The sequence below is a fragment of the Ixodes scapularis genome, unplaced genomic scaffold, assembly GCF_016920785.2.
Source record: "Ixodes scapularis isolate PalLabHiFi unplaced genomic scaffold, ASM1692078v2 PGA_scaffold8__174_contigs__length_109621045, whole genome shotgun sequence".
In the NCBI taxonomy this organism is placed as follows: Eukaryota; Metazoa; Arthropoda; class Arachnida; order Ixodida; family Ixodidae; genus Ixodes; species Ixodes scapularis.
This window is the reverse complement of record NW_024609883.1, coordinates 62550770-62575139: the sequence shown is the minus strand read 5'-3', so window position 1 is coordinate 62575139 and position 24370 is coordinate 62550770. Positions and strand designations below refer to the sequence as shown.

The window sequence follows — 24370 nt, the reverse complement described above, 5'->3', positions numbered from 1 at the left end:
CTAGTAGGACTTCGACAAAGTAACGATTTTAGAAAATTCGCGAATTACTATCGTCGATGTGCAGTCTCCAACAATACGATAGACACACTTGACAAAACAGTTTCGGGAGGCTGTACTCGATTTGCTTTCGCCAGGTCTACATTAGTGGACGGAAAATATGTCGTTCGTGTTTCCTTTTTTAAATATTAAAGTGAATCTCACCATAGCGGGCTTGGCGCTGCCTCAGATACTGCCTCAACGAATGGGTCTTTCATACTGCGGGAAACTGTGCAATGACATGTATGAAATCTACTATATGTAAAATATATATGAACGCCCGAAGACATCAATGTCTAACAGCAGCAGGCTACTGCTTCATAAGAAATGAGGCTTCTGAATATCACAACCCATAAAAGCTGCTCTTTCGTCCCAACTTTTTTTTCCCTGTGGCTCTTTGTGTTGTTATAGAATTTTTGTACGTTAGTTGTGGCGCTCTATTTGAAATGCCTGTCACTCGGCCTCGTGTCCGAATAGTTTTCATGATCCGAGCGCTTAGTGCTGTATGGCATTCCCGTCGCGTTAGCCCTGCTAAAGCTACAGAAGGTACCTAGCTCTGTCTAAACAAGCCCATTTCTTCTGCACACACACACAGACAAAAAAGCGTCCACGCTTTAAAAAAAAATCTCGAACGTTTTGACGCGCGCGTGTTTTTAGTATATGGACATCAACCGCGCAAATCGAACAGCTGTACTACTCATGTCCTTGATGTTATCTCCTTCCATTTCTTGTTTCAGGGAGGTTAGAGACTGACACCGCAGTTGAGTGCGTTTGTTTCCCGCCCTACAACACGAGCACGCAACGAAGCTTCGTTCAAGGACGCTAGCGGAGGGTATAGACCAGCACACTGTTTACAAACAAGCCAACGTTTACCCACACCAGGTGTGGGCACTGCGCGTGCGCACAAACCGAATTCGCGTGAAGTGAAGCTTGTGCGCAGGCGCAGTGCCGTCGACAGCGCCACCACGGCTGCATGGAGGCAAGACCTTCTCTTTCGCCCAGCGCATGCCGTGCACAGGTATATGGCGTGTCCTCTGTGGATAGCTCTTCAAGGGCTGGCCAAACAGAACATGGCAGTTGCCGTTTTTTTTCTAAACTCTCGCCATATGCCGTACTACGGTGCGCTTTTGCACGTTTTTTTCTCATTGGAAAACTTCCCTCCGCTTGAGTAGTTTGACAGAATTAAAATCAATTGCCGGGCTGGTTGGATAAACATCATATATATAATAGCACAAAAGGAAAAGATTATTAAAGGAACTGAAGAAGCTCTCCTTTCGTGTTCTCCTTTTGCGTGCTATTGTATATAAGTTTAAGAGAGGCCTAGAGCGTTCTCATTACGGGAGTCCAAACTGCCACCTAAACCGTCTGCTGGCTGTCGGAAAGGGCTCTATGTCAGTCCACAATTTCCTAAAAACCAAAAAAAATATGGACTAGTTGACTGCGAGGGGCAACCAAGCAAGTCGTGCTGCCTGCGTGGTTGATGTTCAAAGTGAAAAAGGACGCGCGCACCGCAAATCCCCGACGTACGCCGTGTACTTAAAGGAGTCATGAAACGCTTTTTCAACTTTTTTCTGTTTAGCTTTCCTTCTCAACTCATAAATCGCGCATTGTACCAAACAGTTCAAGAAGTCGGAAAGGGGGGAGTCCCCTCTTGCTCGGAATCTCGCTTGACTAGCCGGACACAGCCATTGTCCCCCTAGAAGATTAGCCCGTCGCTCAAAATTCCGACTAGTTGCTTTCCCCACCCCGTTCACCCCGAAGCTGACAGTGCTGTGGAAGCTACGTGCTCGTTGGGCCAGCCACACATTTTCCACGTGATCATGCCCTCTCGCGCATACCAACCCGCAGAGAATGAGGTCAGGTGATGAAAGGGAGACGGCTGATTGGTCCGGCAAGTCCGGCAAGCGCGTAGCTTCCACCGCAATGTCAGCTTAGGGGTAAAGGGATTAAGTGAGGTCCAGTGTCGTGTGACGTGCGCTTGGGCCCTGGTGACGCGCTGCGGGGGCCCGGTTATGGTGGCTATAGTCAGTTACCGGTTAAGAAGGTAGCGGCAAGTCCCCCTCAAAGGGAATCAGATATCCCTCCGCCACCTTTGCATCCAATAGCGTCCCACCGTTTCCGTGACGTCGCGGACAACGCGCGAGGAGGGTCTTGCCTTTCTGTACATATTTGCTTTATCTTTCGACTTTGACTTAGCATTGTGGAAGCCACGAGAGGGAGATTAGAGTTCTCTCCCACCGACGGAAACAAATACGACTTTCGGGGATTAGCTTCCCCCCCGATGGATACAAAGGCTGCTTTCAGGGACTCGGTTCCCTCTCCGATGAATACAAAGGTCGCTTTCTTAAAAAGTGGGATCGGAGACAAGTGGGAATCCATTGAAGCGGAACAAGGAGCGTTTCCAGTGAACTCTTCTTTCGACTGCGGAGATATTTGAAACGGGCGCATCACACTTGTGGGAGGAGCTTCTCCTACCTTCTTGACTTGTAACCGACTATAGTAGCCCGGTGACGCGCTGCGGGGTCCGCGGATGTATCACAGTGAAAAGGCGGAGAGTTTACGAAGGGAAGGAGGTACGAAATAGTCCGCTATGTTTTGCAAATTTTCGTAGCGAAAGTCAGGCTTCTGACTTTCTACCTTTGTTCTTTTGGCCCACTGAACGATGTGCTATTAGTAAAATTCCAATATAAATTGATTTACTCCAGCCTAAAATTCGTTTCATGGGTCCTTTAAAGGAGGGGGTGCAACGATTTCTGGACTTGGGTGAAAAACAGGTGGAAGTGGCCCTCTGACATTTCTGAAGTAAAGGAAAAAAAAAAAAAAAACGATTTCGCCTGCGTGTCCCAGTTGCTGTGTAAAAGAAAGATAAATATTGGCATTTCTGGCACCCCTCAACTCACTCCCAGTCTTCAGGGTCACACCTGGTCGCACTCCTAGTGACGTAATGCGGGGTGTCGTTTGGGTTCCCGTGTGCTCTCTTGGAGGACGCTTCCTCTCCCTCTCTCTGCGTACATAAGCGGGCGTTATGCTGCAACTTAGAGCCGAGCGAAGTCCCGTAAGCTCCTTGCCGTAGTTCCTTCGGCTGCCACTCGCGCTGCAGGTGGGGGAAAAAGCTCGAATTCTGGTTTGCGATTATGCAGCGGAATCGCGACATTTTTTTTTATTAAGGGAGATGTTTCATCTATCCTCCGGGACACGATAACAAACGTAAAAATGACGAGATGCAAATTCTTTTCATCTTAAAATCGTTGCACCCCCCCTTAAAGAACACGAATTCTGCTGTGCCACGCTTGGGACACACGCTTGGTCCAGCTTGGTGGATCCTGTCGGCCGCGGACCACTGGGAAACCCACGTGAGGCATAGTGCCAGCTTTGGTCGGTTTTAATTGGCCCTCTTGGGCTTTGTGTCTGTCTTCAGGAGCGTATACTATGAAACATGCACGTAGCCAGGATTTTGTTTCGGGGGGGGGGGGGGGGGGGGGGGGCGCCCGCCCATGACAAAATGATGTATGAGGGGGAGGGGGGACAGGAGGTCTCAGCAAAATGAAACATTTTGGGGAAGGGGCCCCCCCCTGGCTACGTGCCTGCCATGAAAGGTTAGTTAATAATCCCCGCAGTTTTAGAAAAAAAAAGTTTTTTCTCGCCGAAGATTTTGGTTTTACTGGGAAATGCTTTCAAAAGGCCCACCTTTTCCCCAACTTCTGTGAGGTCTCCCGCGGGGAACTTGTTGATGTCGTTGAGCAGCTCGCACGCCCGCAAGACACTGGCGTAGCGTGCTGAGTCGAACTTTTCGCCGAACAAAATGTTGTCCCGGACGGTCATGTTGTACACACAGGCCACTTGAGGGACGTAGCTGATGCGGCCCTGCGTCAACCACAAAATTGTTTTTTTTCTGAAAAAATTGCTGGTGCGGCATTATACCACGAGATGTACGTGTCGTTGCACTCCTCGTGTTAACGCCCCACAGCACTTGTCAAAATTGCCACCGTATGATCGGAAACACACTTCGCCGTCCTTTTCGGACCACTAACTCTTTAATGTATAATTATATCTGAACTTTTTTGATGCGCACTATGTTTTCAAAGATTTACACTTTTTAAGCGTAAAAAATAGTCACTTTATAGCACCTAGTAGATTTTTTCCTCTAAGTATCCCCAGACCTTTGATATGGCTCTTACCCGTCAAAAAGGGGACACTTCACGACATCTGCTCGGCGTTTCCCGTAGGCGTTAAATATGTCGCTTCGAAGTTGGCGCCACAAGTGATGCCAACAGCTGTAGCTTTTCTTCCGATTTTTCGGTGTTCCGACCTTGCCCGAATAGACGCCTTAAAACATTCTTTTGTAACCCGACAGGCCCTCCAAAAATACAAGTTATGAAGTTACATTCTCAGCATGACTTGCAGTTTTGAACGCCAATAATGAGACAACCTTAAATGTCGCTCCTATACGGCGAGATATTGCTCCGAAATGCGTCTTTCGCCCATCGGAACGCAAGAAAGGACACCTCAATCAAATGGCAACATCGAGAACACTTAGGGAACGCCCGATGACGAGACAGCCAAGCGCACGACGTAATTGGTTGAGGCTGGGGGGGAAACAAACGAACATGGTCGCGTTCGGGGTGTAAACAAAGACACCAGGTGCGTAAAGAGCAGACGAACTTGCAGGCCGTATATGCGACCCGGTGTGAGGCTCGATTTGTCTGCGTAGACATGAAAACTCCAGAAAGTGGGTTCGCTATCCCAGGGTCCCTTGTCACGCTAACACATAAAACATGCCTAATTAGAAGGTTGGCATTGCACTATCATTTTGCGACAAATTAGGCTTCGGAATTCAGTCGTGTACAGCTTCACGATAAGGTTCTCCAAGACTAAGAGTGAAAAAGGTGATGTGCGCATTGAGAGGCTCTTACGGCGGTTCTGACCGTGCCCTCTATGCAGTGCATATCTCCAAGAATGGCCGAGAGGAACGAAGACTTGCCGCTGCCCACAAAACCTGCGACCCCAACGAGAGATCCCGGCGCAATATCCAGGGATACGGAGTGCAGGGTTGGGCTCTCTACGCACTCTTTCCTCTTGGTCCATGCGAAGGCGCATTTCTCCATGACGATCTCACCTGAAAAAACAAGACGCCTGCGTGTTAGATACGCCGTAATATTCCGACAGCGTCGGTGAGGCTGGGAATTACTTTCTCCGCTATACTCGCGTGCATGTGAGAAGAACTTCACACGTGGACTAAAAAGGAATGTATGACTGTTACTGCTAGTGTTTGTGAAGAAGCTCCTTATTGTCGCTACAGGCAATGCCGCCTAGGAGACATATAATGACTGCGCCTCTCATCTCCAAACGTCAATAAAGGTGGACCCATGCAGCGCCTCCTACATTGCGTGAACATCGCCGACAGTGTGTCTTGCAGCATCTCAAAGCGCCGAGTCGCCAAGACGGACGCGTTTACCACTTTCCGGTGACACTCGTGATATTCGTTGCCGCATGCGGCGGGTAGGGGATCCACTAATGATGACGTCTTGTGTTGTTCTTGTGTCCTAGTGATGGTGTTTCTAGAGCACGCCTTTAAAACTCGAAGATCTACCTAACGCACCCGTCTTGCGAGAAACCTTGTAGTCCTGAGGCTCCTCCTCCTGTTCGTCTTCTGTGCACAATTTGATGATCCTGGTCATGCCGAGTGACACCTGGTGAGAAATTTAATGACGTTTATTTGATGTAGCGACCTTCATTACTATGGCGTATATTTTAACACTAAGAAAACAATTTGCGATAAAAGGCTACTGAATTTATCCAATAGTGTCTTAAAATTTACGAAAAGGACACAATATAGACTAGTCACCATGTTCCGTTAACATATAAAACAGAAACGGTATGTGCATTCAAGGAATCTGTCCCGTGTAGATCAACTTGGGGTTTACAAACAGGCCCGCGTTTGCCTGCAGCAAGTGTGGGCATTGCGCTTGAGCAGAAACCATGCTCCCGTCAAATGAGACGTCTGCGCACGCGCTGCACCGAGAACAGTGCCTTTGCAACGACGTGGCGTCAAAGCTAGGCGTTGGTGTACAGACAGTGCCTCCTGTATACGTTCAGTGCCTGGGAAAAGAGTCGGAAATCGATGAGCCTCCTCCGTCGTCTCAAGAGCAACGTTCAGCCGCTAGGCGCGCCACTTTAACAGTTTTAGAGCGCAGCTCTTAGGCGCCCGTTTCCGGCTTGAGCGGCGTCGGCGTCGCCGTCGCCGTCGCCGTCGCCGTCAGTGTAACCGCGAGGTCACGTGACCCCCCAAGGTCACCCCAAGGTCACGTGACCCACCAAGGTCACCCCAAGGTCACGTGACCCCCAAAGGTCACGTGACTCCTCCCCCAGGGTCACGTGACCCCCAAGGTACCGTGGCACCCAAGGTCACGTGACTCCTTAAGTCACGTGACCCCCCCCTAAGGTCACGTGACCCCCCGAGGGCGCGTGAACCCCGTCCCCCCAAGGTCAGGTGACCCACTCGGAGCATATTCAAGAATGAGGGGAGGAGGAGGAGGGCTGTACCCTCCCCTCAGTATCCTTCCCTCCTCCTCCTCAAGAGCTGCGCTCCAATTCGGCGTTACAGGGAGTTGTAAACGGCTTTCACTTTTTTTGTTTGATAGATAAATGAACGTATGCCATGCATCCATCTATCCATTCTGCTTGTTCAAAAGACGCAGGCGGCACGCTAGCGACCTACTACTTGCCCATTCGGAAAAGCATGTTGCAATGACAAATTTCTGGCTCTCCGACTAGTCTGTTTGATACGTAAACCTTCCGCTATTTCCGAAGAAGCGCACGGCATGTGTTTTTTGTTTTTTTGTTCTCGCTGCATATACTTACAGCAGGGGTCTTAGACATGCCCCCCCCCCCCCCCCCCCCCCGCGGGCCGCATGCGGCCCGCCAATCTTTGGTATGCGGCCCGCAACCATCCCGCGGCTACAAGCCCCCGTTCCCATGCCTCGTGCGCCACATGCGCCATAAATGATAGTTCTATATCGTCGATTCAATTCCGCTCAAAAAGGAGCTCGGCTAATACAATGTGTTCACACATGTTACACCACTCTGTTTTACTTGGGAAGGAATACTACTTCGTCTAAATATTTGGTTTTCAGCCCTTGCTCATGTAAATCTACTAGAATGGCGCTACCACTACTGGGCTTGCAAGTGCGAGCTCTATGCTCAAGGAGGCACCTCGACTCCACACACTATTGCTCAGCAGGAGCAACTGCCGAAGATAGAACTATGAGCTCAGGTTCCTAGCAGTCACAAATGCCTTTAATATGCAAGCAGGTTCTTATAATGCTGTTATAAAATCACCAGGAAAGCAAGATCTGCCATATGAAGATATTTTCCTGTGCCTCTTGAGCCTTGTGAACTGTGCAACAGGTGAAGGACGATGTGCTTGTCCTCGTTCTGTTGAAAGCTGCCAGTGCGTTCGTGTTTAAATCTTCTTACACCAGGCGTGGGCCTTAAGTAGTCGTATTTGCAAATGAAAACTAAATATGGCAAAACGGTGAAATTAAAAAAAAAGCAGAAATCACAAGGTTCCTTCTGTCGAAAATCTCTGGGGTGTCATTGGGACAGTCGGCGGATTTGCTACGTTAAACACCACTGATGTGTATTTTTTAGTCCCAAAATAGACATGTATTTTCGCCCCCCCCCCCCCCCCCCCCCCGGTCCACTTCCTGTTGGCCCTCGATCTTTCGGGGGTAAGCTGTCTGGCTCCCGCACTTGAATGGGTTTGAGACTCCTGCCTTTTAGTGAACTCCATTGGGCGCCACCGCCACCAAGTCTGGTTACCCGCAGTGCAGCCAAAATACTTCACGGTTTGCTTGCGGACGGCGCGAATGCAGTTTTTAATGGACGATAGAAACCCTCCACAAGTCCGCGTTTTCTGTCCTGCCATCTACGTAATGATGTGCAAACTGAACGAGAGCGGGAACAGCAGGTATCGTGCAGCATGCACATATCCGCCGCCCGGACGTTAAAGCCAAGTGTTGACCGGGAAAACGACAGGGTTTCGCTTTCGAAAGCTAATCGTCGAACGCTGCTTTGGGATCGCTGTTATGTGATTTCTAGAGGCCCAATCGTAGCCAGTAGTGTCGCTCCCCTCGAAGTCGTCCTTACTTTCAATCAATGTAATTTCGGACTTCGAGGAAAGCATCATCTTCCGATGACGACACATTAAGTTGCTGCCGCATGTCGCATTTTTAGACGGGGAAACACTCCCCACTTCAAGATTTCTCGCTTAATCGCATTGCATCGAGCTGGAGGGGGCGTAGTATCCAGTCGGGGAACGGACCTCCGGTGATGAACGAACTACCCACACCACAAGGCTTTTCTATCGTGAAGACGGCCTGGCACAGATTTCAGAACCGTAACCCTTTTTCACGCTTGGAATCCGCCATATTGAACTATATGTTAACTTGTCGATTCTCTCTGTTCGCCTTCGTGCACCACCGATGCCCACTCGTGCCATCCGAGCCACGAATATTTGCCGCTCAGTGCGGCTGCCTGGGTGGCGTCTGCCTCAATGGAAGATGCGAAAGCTATCCCGTGAGCACGGAGTACGCACCCGTGGACCCAATGAAAGACGATATTCGTAGCACGACGTCGCATTCGGTGTTCAGTTTTTCCAGCGGATTTCAGCGAGGCATTTCTCTCGAATCAAGGTCAGCGGGGTGTTCATGACGAGAAAACCCTACTTATTTTTTACATCTGAGTTGTATCGTGGTTCGCAATAGGCGGCCTTTTTAACAAATCTGTGCGGTGAAGCACAGGCAGGCGACGTCGAACACCGAGTGCCAAACGCTGAACAGACCGAGCTAGCCTAAGCATACGAGGTAGACACAGCGCGTACTTAGTATTTAGAGAAATTAGGTTTAAGAGATGGAGCAACTGAAACCATAGAGAGCGTTTGCAAAGTGCCCATGAATCACTTTTTGCGTGTCAAGAAGGAAAGTGGGCGGAAACGTAGAGACGCTTGCAGACGACGGACGCTATCGATCTTCCTGGCTGCTCATCTGCAAACCCTTCCATGTGGCCCAAATCGAGCTGTTGGAAGCACTGTAAAATCAATGCTCACTATGCGTGACAATGATGATGATGTACCCTGTTAACCTGGCGACCTGACGCGGTAGCCACGCGCAGTAGAAGCAACGCCCTGGGAAGGACTTTTTGCCAAGCACTGAGTTAACAAGTTCATGGAACTAAAGACGGAGAACAAACGTTTCTTTTTGAATGTGTTCATTGAAGTCTGTTTGTGTTCATCGAAATGTATACCAGACAGAACGTGATTTCTGTTAAAGATGAGAACAAACGTTTATTTTTTAATGTGTTCACCAAAATCTGTTTGTGTTCATCGAAATTTATACCAGACAGAACGTGATTTCTGTATCACTTTTTTTCACTTGAGGAAGGAATACGCACCAGGCTTCTCATCCTAAGGAGTTGAGTTATACCATTTGTGGGTATTTCGGCCAGGGACAAAGTGTAGACGCACGAAAAAGCGAGCGACGCACTCAGCGTACGAGTCGGATCCAGGACGGCTAGTGTGCCAAAAAGAATGATGACCATCTGAAGAGAACAAAGTTTTCAAGGTATCAAGAAATGTATATATTTCTCCTCTAATATTTTTTATTGTAAGTTCTGAGTTACATCATGAAGAAAACAAAGAAAAAACAGAATGTAGAAGTTAAAAAAACACACACACACACACACACACAAATTAGCTAAACTTGTTTGATATATAAAAAAAGTCTAAGGCCTTAAAGTAATACCTTAACGAAATTTGAAATATTCCCGTCGTGTTCAGAAATAGGTTGAATAGGATCCACATATTCTGTGAATGACAATCGCTGGTCTGTATTTTGAGCCTGATGGCTCTATTTTTGTTATTGGCGACGAGATGTATTGGTTGCTTTACCTCACGGGTGCCCGCCTGTGACGGAGCTAGTATGATGTGAGCAGACGTGCTACGTCAAAGCACGAATTGGCTATGCTAGTTTGCATGTATGACGATTAAAAACAAATTATCTATTTAAAAAAAGAAAACAAAACGTGTATGACATTTTTGTGAGTGGTTTTTCCAATATATATATATATATATATAACCTTTAAACTCTTTAAAAACTGGGAGCTTTACAGTACAGCATGCGCGGCATGTGTCAGGGCTATTCACAGACTCTCTGATTCTTTTTTTGGATCTGTGGAGACTGCTGTAAAAAAAAGTTTTGCGTTCGCCAGAGTAAATGGCGCGCTCTCTTTTCAGCTGTGTACGCGCTCACAGTCGTGTTGCAAAGCACCGCACACTTGTTTTAGCTGCATTGAGCTTGCCGATACCGAGTTTTCTATCCAAGTGTGACTCGACAGTTGCCGACGAGGAAATGGTCGTCAGCTACAAACGCTTGGCTCCTTCCTCGTCGAATACGTGGCAAAGAAATTTGTTACAACACGAGTTCTGCTCAAACGAAAAGCATACATTTTCATAAATTCTTACGTTACCGGAATCGGCCCGGCAAGTCCAGGCGATTGATTATCTTCTGAGCGAGCGATTTAAAATCGCTCGCTGAGAAGCGCATCTTGCATTACGCGCTTTTGGATCCTCAGATTAAACATACTAGCGGTAGTAATTCATAGCTGATGTATATCTCATTTTTTGGGACGCTGAAATGTCACCAACTTACTAGATTTAAAACTACGATTGCGAGGGGTTTTTGCACGTTTCGTGTCGGCCGGGTGAATACGCAGGGATTTAATTGAAACGACTCTGGAAGCCAGCTGCCGCTTCTAACGGCCAGTTTTTTTTTTAATAATTTGTTTATTGGTCTACAAAAAAAAAAAAGCGGAATAAATTTGGAACAAATAAGAACCAGCACTCACAGATCAAATTGGAACCAACAGGATACACAAAGTCGTCTTCAGTGAAATGTTTACTAGAATCACGAGATATTCGAATTTCGCTTCCCTATTTTGAAATTGATGAGACATTCCTGTCTCTGTTTAATTTTGTCCTAATCATATTAAAAATACACCCCATTCGCCGTAGTATGCTTTCGATGGTGTAAGGCGCGGAACATTCTATTTTCATCATCCCGTTTTTTTGTACTGGGGTAGACAACCGCACATCACCATCCCAGCGCTTCGACGCCTCGACGCCAAAACTGGTTGTTAGCGCGACTACGCGTGCTACGGTTTCAAGCCTTGGTAAAATGTTCTACTACAATATCACTTCACCAAATTAACAAAACGCGTGAAACAGGCTTTGCCGCACGTTACCCAAACAGCGCATGAAGCGAACTGGCGAGCAGAGGAATCCAATATCTGCGCGATCTGTTCCAGCCTGTCCTATTTGTGGCGTCACAAACGATAAAGATAATAGCTAGAGAAGCGCTCCTTGCAATTCGCACACGCCGCCAATAAACGGCCTACTCTGGCAAGCGCTCGGAATCAGCCAGCGGAGAGCACATGATAATCGGCGCGATTGTGACGTAGATTGTCTCGGGACGAGGAAAGCTGCGCCGAAGCTGACGTGGAGAAGATGTCCTAGCCGTTTCAGTCACCGAAGCGGCCGCAGCACGCCAGCGATCGGACCACAGCAACCAACTCCAAAGCTGCTTACGTGAGAATATTGAGTGACGGGTTAATCTTCTATAATCTTGTAGAGGGACTATCGCGACTTCTCGGTCACACAATAGAAAGTCCCGGTAAAAGGGGAGTTCCTCCTTCCCCTCTTCTCTCGTGGTGGCCGGAGAGCTGGCGGGATGACGTCAGGTTTAAAGCATGTTTAGTTCTGGGTGAGACAGGCATTGTCAGTATTTGTCAAAGTTCCTAAACGGGCATTACAAACGAGGCTTTTGCGAGATACACCAAGTGCTTTTTGCTAATCTTTTAATCAGTTTTAAAATTCCTTTTCCTGTCCTTTTCAAAAAAAGACTGGCGTGTCCGATGTCATACTGCTCACTCGAACAAGTATAGACCAAGAAATAAGCCCCCAAATTTTGCTGACACGATCACGCGAAATTTCAACAAAATTTCACGCAATCGTGACAATCTACGTCGCGATCGTGCTGGATGTCACGTGATCTCCACTGGCTGCCCTCCGAACGCTTCCCACAGTGGGCCGTTCATAACGAAAAATACAGCCATCAGGCTCAAAATGAAAACGTGCGATTGTCACTCACGGATATTGTGCATCATATTCAGCCTATTTCTGAACAGCACGAGATTATTTACAATTTCGTTGAAGTACGTCTTTGAGCGAGCATACTTGTAGATACATGCCTCCTCTTCGTTTTGGCCACATTCAGACCATTTTGTTGACGGAATGACCCCGAAGATATGATCGCTGCTTACATATTGATTATCGAAGTTCAGCCAAAAAAGTTGTTGCAGTCAAAGAAATTCTTCAGAATTTCTCACTCGGGTGACCTTAAAAATAGTTTCACGCAAAAAAAGAAAAAAAAAATGGCTGTCGGTCTTATTGCATACGCATTGTACCGTTTCTCCAAGCTTGCAGATTGTTTCGCAAATTCGGCGAGTCAGGTCATTTCTTTTAAAAAGAGCCTAGAACGATTTCGCATAAGCGAAATGGTTCTTGGCTAACACGAGCGGTTACAATAGAACTTTATAGACTACACCTACCATTTTAACGAAAAAACTGAAGTTCTGGTAGAAATATTCAAACATTAAGTTACAACAGATAATACAGGATGTAGACATATTCACAGTGGCAATTTTACATTCCGACGTATGTGAAATGCAGATAATACACGAACAAATACATGGTCATAATGTCTTCATGACCTACGAGGGGTGATCTAAAAGTTCCTGGTCTAGTTTTGTTCCGTCAATCTTGAAGCACAAGTGCTACCTCAAACACCTGGCAGGACTCAAAGAGTTATTGCCACAAGCCTGCCGATTCATTTCAAATATTTCTATTTTAGATTTTTTGACTTTCGACTTTGAATTGTTCGCTATGTTTCTCAGTTCATGCGGGAATCGTGGGTGTTCGTGCAAACAGTTCGAAAAGCTCGTGTAGCAGAGCTACACGAGTTTTTGGCTTAGTGACTCATGGAGGTTGATGCCTTCAGCAGACCTCTGCGTGTGCGTCACCGTGCTTCCATCTTTTTTTTTATGATACAACCTGCTCCAGAATTTTTTACACCTCACCTCGTATTGTGTTGGAAAACAAAATGATGTAAAATATAAGATAGAATATTCCTACCACCGAACTCGAGGCGCTGTAGAGAGAATCGATGAGACCGTCGACGAGGTTCACCAGAAACACGGGAACCATCTCTTTGTCTCTGAGCTCGTTGACGGCTTTCATGTACGCGTCTTCCCAGGCGTACATCTTGACCAGCCGCACCGAAGACAGGAGGTCCGTGAAACGCTTGAGGCGGTCGTCACGGCACTTCATAATGCGCCTCTGAAGAGCAAAACGAAGAGACCATCGGAATATTCTCAAATAAGACGGATTGAAATCAGTCTAATAATAGCATCAAATATTTGTGTACATCCCTCTCAGGCATTTCGACCTGCATGTAACTTTAATCCTTAAATATTTCTTTTAATAAGCTTGTAGTACCTTCATGCATATTGGGCTGGTGATACGCCCTTAGTGTATAAGTGCAATTGAACGCGCCCAACGTTGTTTCGTAAAAGAAAAAACGCACCCTCTACCCCTGCGCAAGTTTTGTACGCCCTTATTAGGCCTCATCGTTCGTTGAATAGACGCTCCTTGATTGCAGGCAGTGCTGCACCACATGTTCTGGACAAAAGAAAAGACGTAGTTACTATTTCTTGTTTTAGAAACCAGATTTCGCGGAAGCAGAACTCAAAATCAGGTTAGGGTTATTTTTACTCACGCGTAGATTCTTACTGAGCAACATGATTAACAGGGACAAGCTTTTTTTTTTTTTTACGTTCGCAGCCAAGTTTTGGTATCAGAAGCAGTCTCATGCGTGACATACGCCTTAAACCTTTGATAAAAGAATTCACCTGGTACAGGATTCGATCGCCTACCCGGCGGATTTTATTTGAGGCCACATATCGGCCAGAGGGTGCTAATTGCGTGTCATCTCAAGTGGAAGTCCATTTATTCTTACACATGTTATGTCTTCTGGACCTTAGGAAGTGCCCCTAAATATCACTTTAAGCTATTAGTGACTGAACGTGAGCCGCTGTTTCTTCGGTCCGTCCGAGAATAGAAGATAGATTGTTTAAATGTGACATGAATTGTTTCCTTTTCGCAACTCTTTCTAAGTGCGTTTTATTGCGCTGAAGGCATTATCATTTATGGACTCTTTAACGTTCCAATTAAAACGTGACAATGTTCTTTATTGACACTTGTCTAAGTTCCCGAGGGGCTTAGGCCTGATCTATTAAAGCTTGTTTAAATATCTTTCTATACCTGAAAAAAAAAGTTTTAATATATAATTGATATAAAAATTTTATATGTTGTTAGCATAGTTTTCTGCGTTATATATTTACAGAAATTCAGATATTTAAATGCATGATTTATGTCATGGTACAAGCCTAAAATCAACTTTCTGAAAAGCCCCATGTTTTTTTTTAAATTAAATGCAAGCGCGCAATTTATCTAAAAGGGTGAATTTATTTTAAACCGAATACTCGTGTCGGGGACTATATGTTTATTTGCTTAAAAAATTATTTATTATAGCCTCATTTCTGAAATGACCGAAAACTTCTTATATACTTTTTTAATTATTTATTCGAGTAAACTTCTGAAAGGGAGCACGTTGAAGTGCTACGTTTAGGCAGCTTGATTTTTATACCCAGCTGTTTGTTCTGATAAATAGGTAAAAAGGGAGACACTCACAGTAATTTTTACTGCAAATGTATTTGCGCATTACGTTTTTTCCCCTTAAACTAAACCGCTTTCACATATTTCCTACCAAAACTACAAAATTCCAAACATCGCATCTTTGTTGTTTTAACAAAATACTTGGAGCACTATATCTTAGGATTTATTAGACATTTTGCTTATTTAATACTGCATTCCTGTAGACCTATACATGTGCACTCAACTGGTACCACGTTAGGTTAATTCACTCTCACAAAATATTACGTGTAATTGTTTAAATACCATCATAAAGTCAGTCTAGCCATCATATAAGCCCGAGTTATTAAAAAAGTCAATCTTTTTCTCTTCTCGTTGTTTTTCACTCTACATTTTTCTCAATGATCTTAAAGTTCTGTTCGCATAATGGTTTTCCCCCTTTCTACTGTATTTTTGCAGAAACGCTTATATACGTGTACATGGGCGGAAATTGTCAAAAGGGTAGTTCTTCAAGTTGACTCAGCTACAAGCGTTTTAGCCTTAAAATGCCAGGAGCAAGGTGGTCAAAAATGTTTGGAAGTAAAAGGGCCGACGGAAAGTGCCGGTGGTGTCGTCCCGATTAACATGGAGCAGAAGGTCACATCACACCAATCGAAACGTCCAAGGCCAGAGGAAACTCTACCAAACATAGAGAACTTCGTCCGCTGCCCCGACTCCCCAATCATCCTCACGGCTACGGGTGCGGGTGCCGAGCGTCGCGATGTTTTCCGAGGAAGGGTAAAAACCCGGGAAGCGCATTACTTCGGGACTCGGATTTTCGATATTTCAAAAGAGTAGGCGTAGTACATTCGCAACTGCGTAAAAAAATGTTTTACGGATACCTGTATGAAATATACCAGAAATTTCGCTTACAACGCCTCCAAATATCATAATCGATTACGTTACAAATAAAAAAAAAAAAAAAAACCCAAGACGTGAGAGGAGGGAGAGAAAAACACAAAAAATAAGAAAAGCGCACGCGCGCGTGCAAAAGATTTTTTTTTTCGTTGTGGTATATTTTGGGGTGTCTATAACTACAACTTGCATCGTTTTAGGGAAAAATACAATACGACCTTTGGCGTGTCAGTGCCATATTAAGCGCCCTGTTTTTAGGGATTTTGGGAAGCCTTCGCTTGAACAGCCTGCATTCGTGCCTCTATAGTAGTAGTGCATAGCTCTCTATAACACTATTGATACTACCGATGACAGAAGCCAAATCAACTATCGATAGGCAAAAAACAAAAACAATTCATAGTACTATAGATAGTCCCCTATCAATATTTTTCCACACTTTCAAATCTATAGATTGTATCCAAAGACAATTTCTCGATAGCTTTCCATCGCTACTCTAAAGTGACTTACAGCTTACAAAAAATGATGTCGTGTCGATTTTCAAATATCTTGTTATCGTTCCTCAACCAATCGGATTGTGGAACTTGCCAAGAGGAACGTCGAAGTACAAATCGCGAAGCAACAATCGTGGACTTAAAAAGCAAGAACTTCCGTTTCTTAAAGCGTCGGTAATAGAGGCTGACAGCCGTAAGTAATTGATAGCATGCTAGCGAAATGACGCAAGGTTTGGAAAGCATTCATTTAGGTTTCTGCGACCAAATCCATATGTTGAAACATTTCGCTGAATAGTAGCAGCGAGGGAATCTCGACAGGGGCAGCCGCAGCGCAGACACAAGCAACCCGTATATTTCTTCCGCGGTTAAAGTGCATACATTGAATATTTTTCATCTGCGACCATAAACAAACAGTGCGGCGTCAAAAGACTATGAAATACCCGAATGCGGTAAGGCTCTCACCTTGCGATCGGCAAGCCGACCGGAAGGCGCAGGCTGCACATGTGTTCGCCAGCAATGAGTATACTGGCGTGTCCTGTCCCCCGTGCGCGACTTGTTTTTAGCCACCGAGGCTGATAACCTTCGACTCCAGAGGCGTTACACTAGTGTAACCGACCGGGATCTCAAGGTTTTGACTCACTCCCACGGCAACTGGTATGCTGGCGGCTTATGATTGGTCAAAGAATGTGCTTGGGAATACAACCAATCGGCTTAGGGCCAACCTAGCTTCGATGCATCTTTTTGACCAATCATATTATACACCGCTTTCCTTTACCCATGACCGCAGATACTCGATGTGCATGGTCCAACTTAACATAAAATAATGTATAATTGATATCCAGATTTCAAAATGAGCGGAACTGCATGTACGTACCCAGATGGCATTTTGCAGTCTGGACGTCGGAAAAGGCAAGGTGAGGGTGACCAGCAGCCACGCCGCGCAGCAGAGCGCAGGTCCTGTCCCCACCCGAGCCGCCAGGAGGTAGAAGACAACCGGCATGCACGTCAGACCGACGAGCGGTGGAGGGAACTGTTGCAGGGACATGGAGAGCTGCATGCAGTCAATGCCCATCACCGTAACCACATATCCAGGAGGGTTGTCGCTCCTGCTGGTCGGGGAGAGGCGAGTGATCTGCGAAAGCAAAATCATACAAGCGTTGGGGATATATTCTCCTGAATGGCGTGGTCACGCCGACTGGGATAAGTAGAATGGGCGAGATATAAAGCTGGGGAAAGGGAAAGTAACGGACGTTCTGGGAGCGGCGTTAATAACAGCAACGACAGTGACAGGCGTAACCAGAAAAAAAGAGAAATGACGAGGACATCGAACATAGCCACGTCACAAATGTCTTTATCTCTTCAAAACCGAGCAAGTACAAACCTAGAACAAACAAAGGGGGATAGGCATGCAGGTGACTTGGCGGAGATTGCCATACATGGGTTGCATTGACGTCACATCACATACTTTTGACCACCATGTAAGAGGCGGAGAGGGAAGCTCGTTTTGTAAGAATTTCGAGTCACGGGTTAATCTTCTCTAATCTTCTGGCAGGGGAATAGCGACGCCTGTGCAAATTCCGGAGGCACAAAGGAGGGTCCTGATAAGAGGGGAGCTCCTTCTTGCCCTCGTCTCTAGTGGTCATCGGAGCGCTTTGTGAATGACGTCACGTGCAACCCATGTATACCAAGATGCAAGCACAACGCGGAGAAATTTGTTTTAAAATGTATGTCCTTCCTTATTCTAGTCTTTACTTCAAAAAAGCAGGTAATCAAAGTCACATATAATTTACAATGGGTACGGCAGCCTACAAAAAGTGGACGCACCACACAGCACGTGTTAGATGCAAATGACCAAATTGTATTGACGCACCTGATATACTCCACATTCCCATTCAAAATTTACCCATATTGCACATCACCCGCGATCGGCTCCCAGAGCCGCCCCCCATTCCGACGCCCCCGCCCTCCTCATCACAAACCACCTATACAAAATACAGACCTCTCCAAAAGCTTCAGTGTCGAGGACTAGCAAAACTTAAAACTGCCTCAACCGTGTAAACGATGAGAATCATTGCGTAGAACCATCACTATCGTTGGTTGAAGTAGCTTGGTTGAAGAAAAGTGCAGAACTTACAACGTTATACAATGTTTACTTTTTTTCCCCTCCTTCCACTAAAAAATCATAAACTCCCGAGTTGCCGCATCTAATAGGATTGAAGGTGGGCTGATGCAGTTGCTTACAGACGCAGTCCTGATTATCCACTTGAAGAACCTCTTAGCACAGTTACCCTCTTAACACCGTAGTGCACCCCCCCCCCCCCCCCCACACACACACAAACGCAGGCAAACAACTCTTAAGCTTTTTCTTGTGTTCTGTAAGTTGGCATTTCGACCCCTTATTCCTAACAGCCCGCACTTGCTGAAGTAACTTTTAATTTATGCAGATATTGTTGAGGACGTGGGGATGAAACGTCGTTGAGGGTAGCCGCAAGAAAGTGAGCACTATAGATTAATGTTCGAGGAGAGAGTGACGTACATAACATGATGTGCTCATTAGATGTAGCCAGATGCATTTGAGACGTGTTCTGTATGTATCTTTCTTGCCATCCGTCATCTCCGTTTTAAATTATGCTCGACATAAAGCATATCGAGGGTTTGTTATGTTTGTCTTCAAATAATACAAGTGTGGTTTTGCATCTTCATTCTCTAGATCTTTGTTGTGAAACGTTTTTTCGTCAATTGTTCCCCACAACATCTCTGAAGTATTCCCAATTGCGATTGCCGTCTGCAGTGGAACATGCAAACAAAACGCTTGGAAGGTTTTGACTGTCAACCGACGTTTCGCTAAGTCATCTTAAAACAACCTCTTAGCGATACGACGGCCGGCACTATAAATAATGAAAAAATTGTAAGGGTGCAGGCGAGCTGGTGGAAATTAACCCTAGTTTTGTTTAACCCGAGACTGGGGTATTTTCCGAAATACCCCAGTCTCGGGTTAAACAAAACTATAAATAAGCTTTTGATTAGATTATTTTTAAAGTTATTTAAGCGAGCTTCCACTATATTCGTGTTTTATCAGAAGGTGGTTACCTAAACTGCTCACTTAAATCCTTCTGCATTATATAATAAAAGTGGCGAAAGACGGTTTAACCACTAGACGCGATGAAACGTTCGACAGCATCGATTGAAGAGGTAACGTATCTGTTTATTTGGTAGGACTATAATGAACGACAAGGCAAGCATCAGGGAATGCTCCGCGTACAAGCGTTATGCGACCATTTCAAGACGCTCAGCACTGAAAGGATTTGAATGACCATCTTTCGGAAACAACGCCGCCGCCTTTTCTCGTAATGGGACAGGTAAGGCTTTCGGCTTAAAAATAGGGCTTCGTCTCCCTAGGGACATCGACTTCAGAGCAGGGGCCCTAAACTCGTCCAACAAAAAGTTGGGGCCTAAGTTGACGGAGCGCACCGATTGGATGGCCGCAACGATGACTTCGCGTTTTTGCCACCAACGTCCAATCAGCTTGCTCTGCGAATGTAATGTACGGCTCCAGCTTTATGTTTGACGAGGTTAGGGCCCCAGGAGCGGAAGGGGGGAAGAGCTGCTTATCTGGGGGCACGACATTAAGCCTGACCGCAACCGACACCGACGATCTGTTGTAGCCAGTCAGGCAGCGCCAAAAGTGCATCGTCACGGCATTCGTCGCCTTTGTTTCTTTGCTATCACCGACCGAATTAATAAGGCACAGCGAATGCGCCGGAATCCTGAGCTTTTATTTTTGTGCTTGATTGGTGTAGCCGGTTATACGGAGCGCAAGTTCGTCTGCTTCTCTTGCTGGGGCTTAGGCTGGGGCTTAGGTGACGTCAGAAGGACGCCGAGCTGTGATTGGCTCTGACTGAAGGATAGTGGGTAGACCTCAAATCAAGCTGCATTGAGGCCGACCTGCTCTCCTTCAAGCAGAGCCAACCAGAGTTCGACGTTCTGACGTCATCACAACTCCTGCGCAAGAAGCAGACGACTTGCTCCCCGTATAGCAAACTCACAAAGATAACGAGCAAACGTGACGATGCACTTCTTGCGGTTTGTGATTGGCTCCGTCAGACAGCAGTGTTGGCTGCAGTCGGATTTAAGCCGGGGTCGCACTGCTCATAGATCGTGCAAAAGACTGTCCACAAACACGAGTGTCACCGCTATATCCGCGGTTCGAATGCCGCGTCCCAAGCACTTTCTCTTCGAACTCGTTGCCATGCGGCATTCGATGCACACATTTCGCGGTGGCTCGCGTTACTCTTTTGCTTTTTAGAAAACAAAGAAATTGCCGCTTGAGTCTCAAGCGACTTACGGTCTTTCCGCCTTGCAAGCCTGTCGAGCTTGCTTATGTCACCGGTGCTGGAGAGCATAAATGCTACACGGACAACAAAGTTGGAGGCTTAACAAGGCCCATCGTCAGCACAATTAAACGTCTTGGAGGAGGCAAGTTGGTGGACAAGAATATTCTAAACATTTTAACACGTCTCGAGCTTTTTCGTTCTTTTGGCGTTCAACTGGAGAATTGGTGGTTAAACGTTTCACCGACGTTTCAGACAGCGGTATTAAATGCGCTATGTTCAATCTTTTTATGAACCAAACGTTTTCTGGGACGTCACAGAGCCGTATATTAGAAGAGTTTTGCAAATGGCTGGAGCACAGGCCGCTGCCAGCGCCGAATACTCCTCCCGCGGTTAAAGCAAAAACTAAAGGTGCGACACAGCGGCGACATATCAGCAGACCATGACGTCACAATATTAGAAACGACATTTAAAGCGTGAAATAGAATCGTTCAATCTTGGCCTCTTGGTGACAGTTTGCTCTGAGTCGGCTTGCTAGAACAGCGTCTCAGCTGAGACTGGCTGAAAGAAAACAGTGCAAAGGGTGGGGCGCGCGAGCGTCTTGAGACGCGGAATCCCGCTCAGCTCGTGCGCTAGCGTAGGCATAGCGTTCTTTCCCCGTCTCAGCTGAGACGCTGTCTCTAGCGAGTCATTCGGAGCGCACGCTTGTTTATTCTACCCTTGAATATGGGCGTGACGAAAACCTCACATAAGCTAAGTTTTCAGTCACCCAAGAGGTATACCTTATTACTCGAGCTACGCTAAAACGGCTTAAATTAGTCGAGTCGCGTTTTTAAAGCACGCGATCACCGCTAGGCGCTGTTTCGCGGCTTGTGGTTGGCCCCGAGATGCTGGCATATTTAATCCACTGGATGGCCAAACTCTGCCAATACACGGCTCTGGGACGTCAAAGACTGGAGCACCGTCTGGTGTCGTGCCCATATAAAGGAACTATAAGCATTGTGGCGCCGGCTTTAAATATACCTTTTGCCGAATCACCCAAGCATCGAAAAGAATGCAGGAAACCTAGGTACATGCGCAGCACGTGCTGGCGCCTGCAGCAGTACCTATTCGGGAACAAAAATCTATAACAAATTGCACTTCGCACGTGCGTTCTACAAATGCCTTATTTTGTTTATTTACTTCGACTCTTTTTTAAGGAAAGCGAGCACGCGCAGCGCGTGTACCTACGTTCCCAACATTCGCTTTGGTGCTTGGGTAATTTAGCGAAAGGTCTACTGAAACGGAATAGAGTTCTGAACAAGCCCTGCGCCCTCTAGCCAACAATATGGCGTCCCGGGAATAGGACTGCTAATTTCTTTTATACATCTTATCCACAAGGGCGCAGCCATCTTGGATGTCGTTCCTTTTGGTATGCGGCAAAACATCGTAGCACCTAAACTTGAAGCACCTAAACCGGAAACGCCGGCTCCGCCTCGGAGTTCTGGAAGCTTCTTCGACGCGTGAATCGAACGTTCTAAAAGAGCATTTAATCCAAGCAGCACGACTCTTGCGGCGCGTCTTCTACGACTAGTTTACAAAGCTTCTAAAGCAATTAAGTATCCCAAATCACAACGACTAAATGCTAATATCTTAAAGTACACCTTTCAACGTCGCAACTGGCGCCGCTGTCAGTTGCAGCACGCTTTGTGAGGTCGTTCGCATTTTTAGGGTGCATATCGTCAGGTGGGCAAATATGACTTACTTTTCTGAATATTGCTGCCTGTAGCATGCTGCGAATTCGAATTGCCAGCCGCATCGTGAGATACACAGAATAGCACGAGATCAGCGATTCGGCGGTGATGGTGGCAACGAAGAGAAGAATCAGCGAGCTCTGCTCAGATTGGTTGTTGGAGGAAATAAGGTTCCTGTAGGGGCGGCACGATGTAAAAAACCTTATTTTGAAGAAGCCTTTTGTTGATAAAAAAAAAATACATAAATAAATTCCCACCTGTCCCTCTGCCAACATTGCTATGAACTTCATGTTGCGATTATATCGAGACTAAATGCAATGGTCTTAAGGTAATATTGAAAATAAAAGGAATCAGAAGCAATTTATAATTGTAAAAATATATCGAAACTTTAACTCGTCAATAGGATCCTTTCAAAAGATCGTGCCATTTAATAGGTGGTGCGCCGATTTTTCGAGTCCGCAATTAGAGTATGTATTAGAAACTTAAGCTTAAACATTTAGCCCTCAGCGTAAACTCGACTTAGTTCATATTAAAAACGAGTGCTGCGTAAGCGTTCGGCGGTGGCTGAAATCAAATCAAGCTCATCGCGCCCAATGGACGAACAGCCCACGTGCTGGATAGGTGCTACAAGCTGTACACTTTATAACGGCGGCTAACTTGCGCCGCCTAGCCTTTTTTGTTGTAAATTAGACTATTTGATTTCAATCAGATTAATTTGATTTAGAAAACTGTAGCAAAAAGTATTGATTCTTCACCAGTAAATTAACTTCAAACATTGCGGACTGACAGTAATTTTTTCAATCGCTGGAAATAACGCGGAAGAATGACTTTCGATCTATAGCGCTTGTATGAACAGCTTAGTGATCCACCCCGCCATAGTAGAACAAAGGTAGCTTATTTCCCATCAAATATTAGTAAAATAAAAAGCTTTACTCGCTGTTTTTGTTTCGCGTTTTAATTTGCGTAGAATATGGAATGACTTTTTCTGTTTTCATTGGAAGGTAAAAGTTGATGGTTGAAGTAAATGTCAGCGCTATGATTTGCTCAGAAACGCACCGCTTCTTGCTTCTGTTCAGATTGATATAACTTTCATGCTTGATTTTTTTTTATTCAAATAAAAAAACAAGCGCATATAGAAATAATCATATACGTAAATAAAAATACTATTTTTTAATATTATGTTTCGCGTGAAGTGTCTGATTTAAGTAATCATAGCCAAACAGCTGTGAACTAAAGCAGGATATCAATCATAACTAAAATCGCAATTGAATTTTTTTTAAATATTGCTTGAATTCTGGTTGCGCGGCCTGCCCCTTAAGTGAAAATGAGTAAATACGGCGCAATAAGCCTATCGCTTTGTAAGCTCTTTATGAGTTTAAACAAAACCGTAGAACATGGCCTGGCCACAGGACAAATACAATGAAACAATAAAACCGCCATGGTGTACTCACTCAAGAACGGGGACCCTCGCTATGAGACACCCGCAATAGGCGTATTGAACTATGATCACCCAAAATGTGTCGAGCCATATGATGTCGTAAATGGCTCTGAGAAGCTGAGTTCGTTTCCTGGAATACTTGTCGCACGATCTGAAACATACATTCGGAGAGATCAAAACATCGTTCCGACAGCCCGGGCAAAAAAGTAGACTGAGCATGGACTCAATGCGCACTCTAGGAATAGTATATTAAGTTTCAATATATGAGATCATAAAAGTTGAGTTAAGCCAACACCGCCCTAGAATAATAAATTCCTTTGAACATCCTCCTCTTCTTCCATGGTACGTCGACACCGTCGTACGGCGCCAGCGAAGCAATTAGACCCGAGCCTTAAACCAAGTACGCGCTGAGACGATACGAGACCATTCCGCACGCTGCCGGTGCACACTTCTCCAATCTGCGCTTCAGCTGAATTTCTCTGTAATGACATCAAAGTCTTAGTGCACTGGTTTTGACTGTTCTAGGTGGTGTCGTTTAAGCATGCCTGCAAACAAACAAAAAAACTATGTCGACCGTGTTCCACGAAAGTGCTGCTATTTTTTGGTACGAGTGCATACTGACG

At 45.8% G+C, this 24370-nt stretch overlaps 1 protein-coding gene across 1 annotated transcript in view; it reads right to left on the bottom strand.

Annotated features, from left to right (window-relative positions):
* LOC8038720 (ATP-binding cassette sub-family C member 3) overlaps positions 1 to 23846 on the bottom strand; it is a gene marked incomplete at its 5' end in the record, with an annotated part of 53879 nt that extends 30033 nt beyond the window's left edge. The window contains 8 exons of the mRNA XM_042287009.1: positions 3724 to 3900; positions 4950 to 5152; positions 5636 to 5726; positions 9487 to 9633; positions 13283 to 13486; positions 17120 to 17377; positions 22321 to 22483; positions 23761 to 23846. Coding sequence (XP_042142943.1) covers positions 3724 to 3900; positions 4950 to 5152; positions 5636 to 5726; positions 9487 to 9633; positions 13283 to 13486; positions 17120 to 17377; positions 22321 to 22483; positions 23761 to 23846 — 1329 coding nt within the window. The remainder of the gene's footprint in view (positions 1 to 3723; positions 3901 to 4949; positions 5153 to 5635; positions 5727 to 9486; positions 9634 to 13282; positions 13487 to 17119; positions 17378 to 22320; positions 22484 to 23760) is intronic.
* Positions 23847 to 24370: the final 524 nt, after the last annotated feature.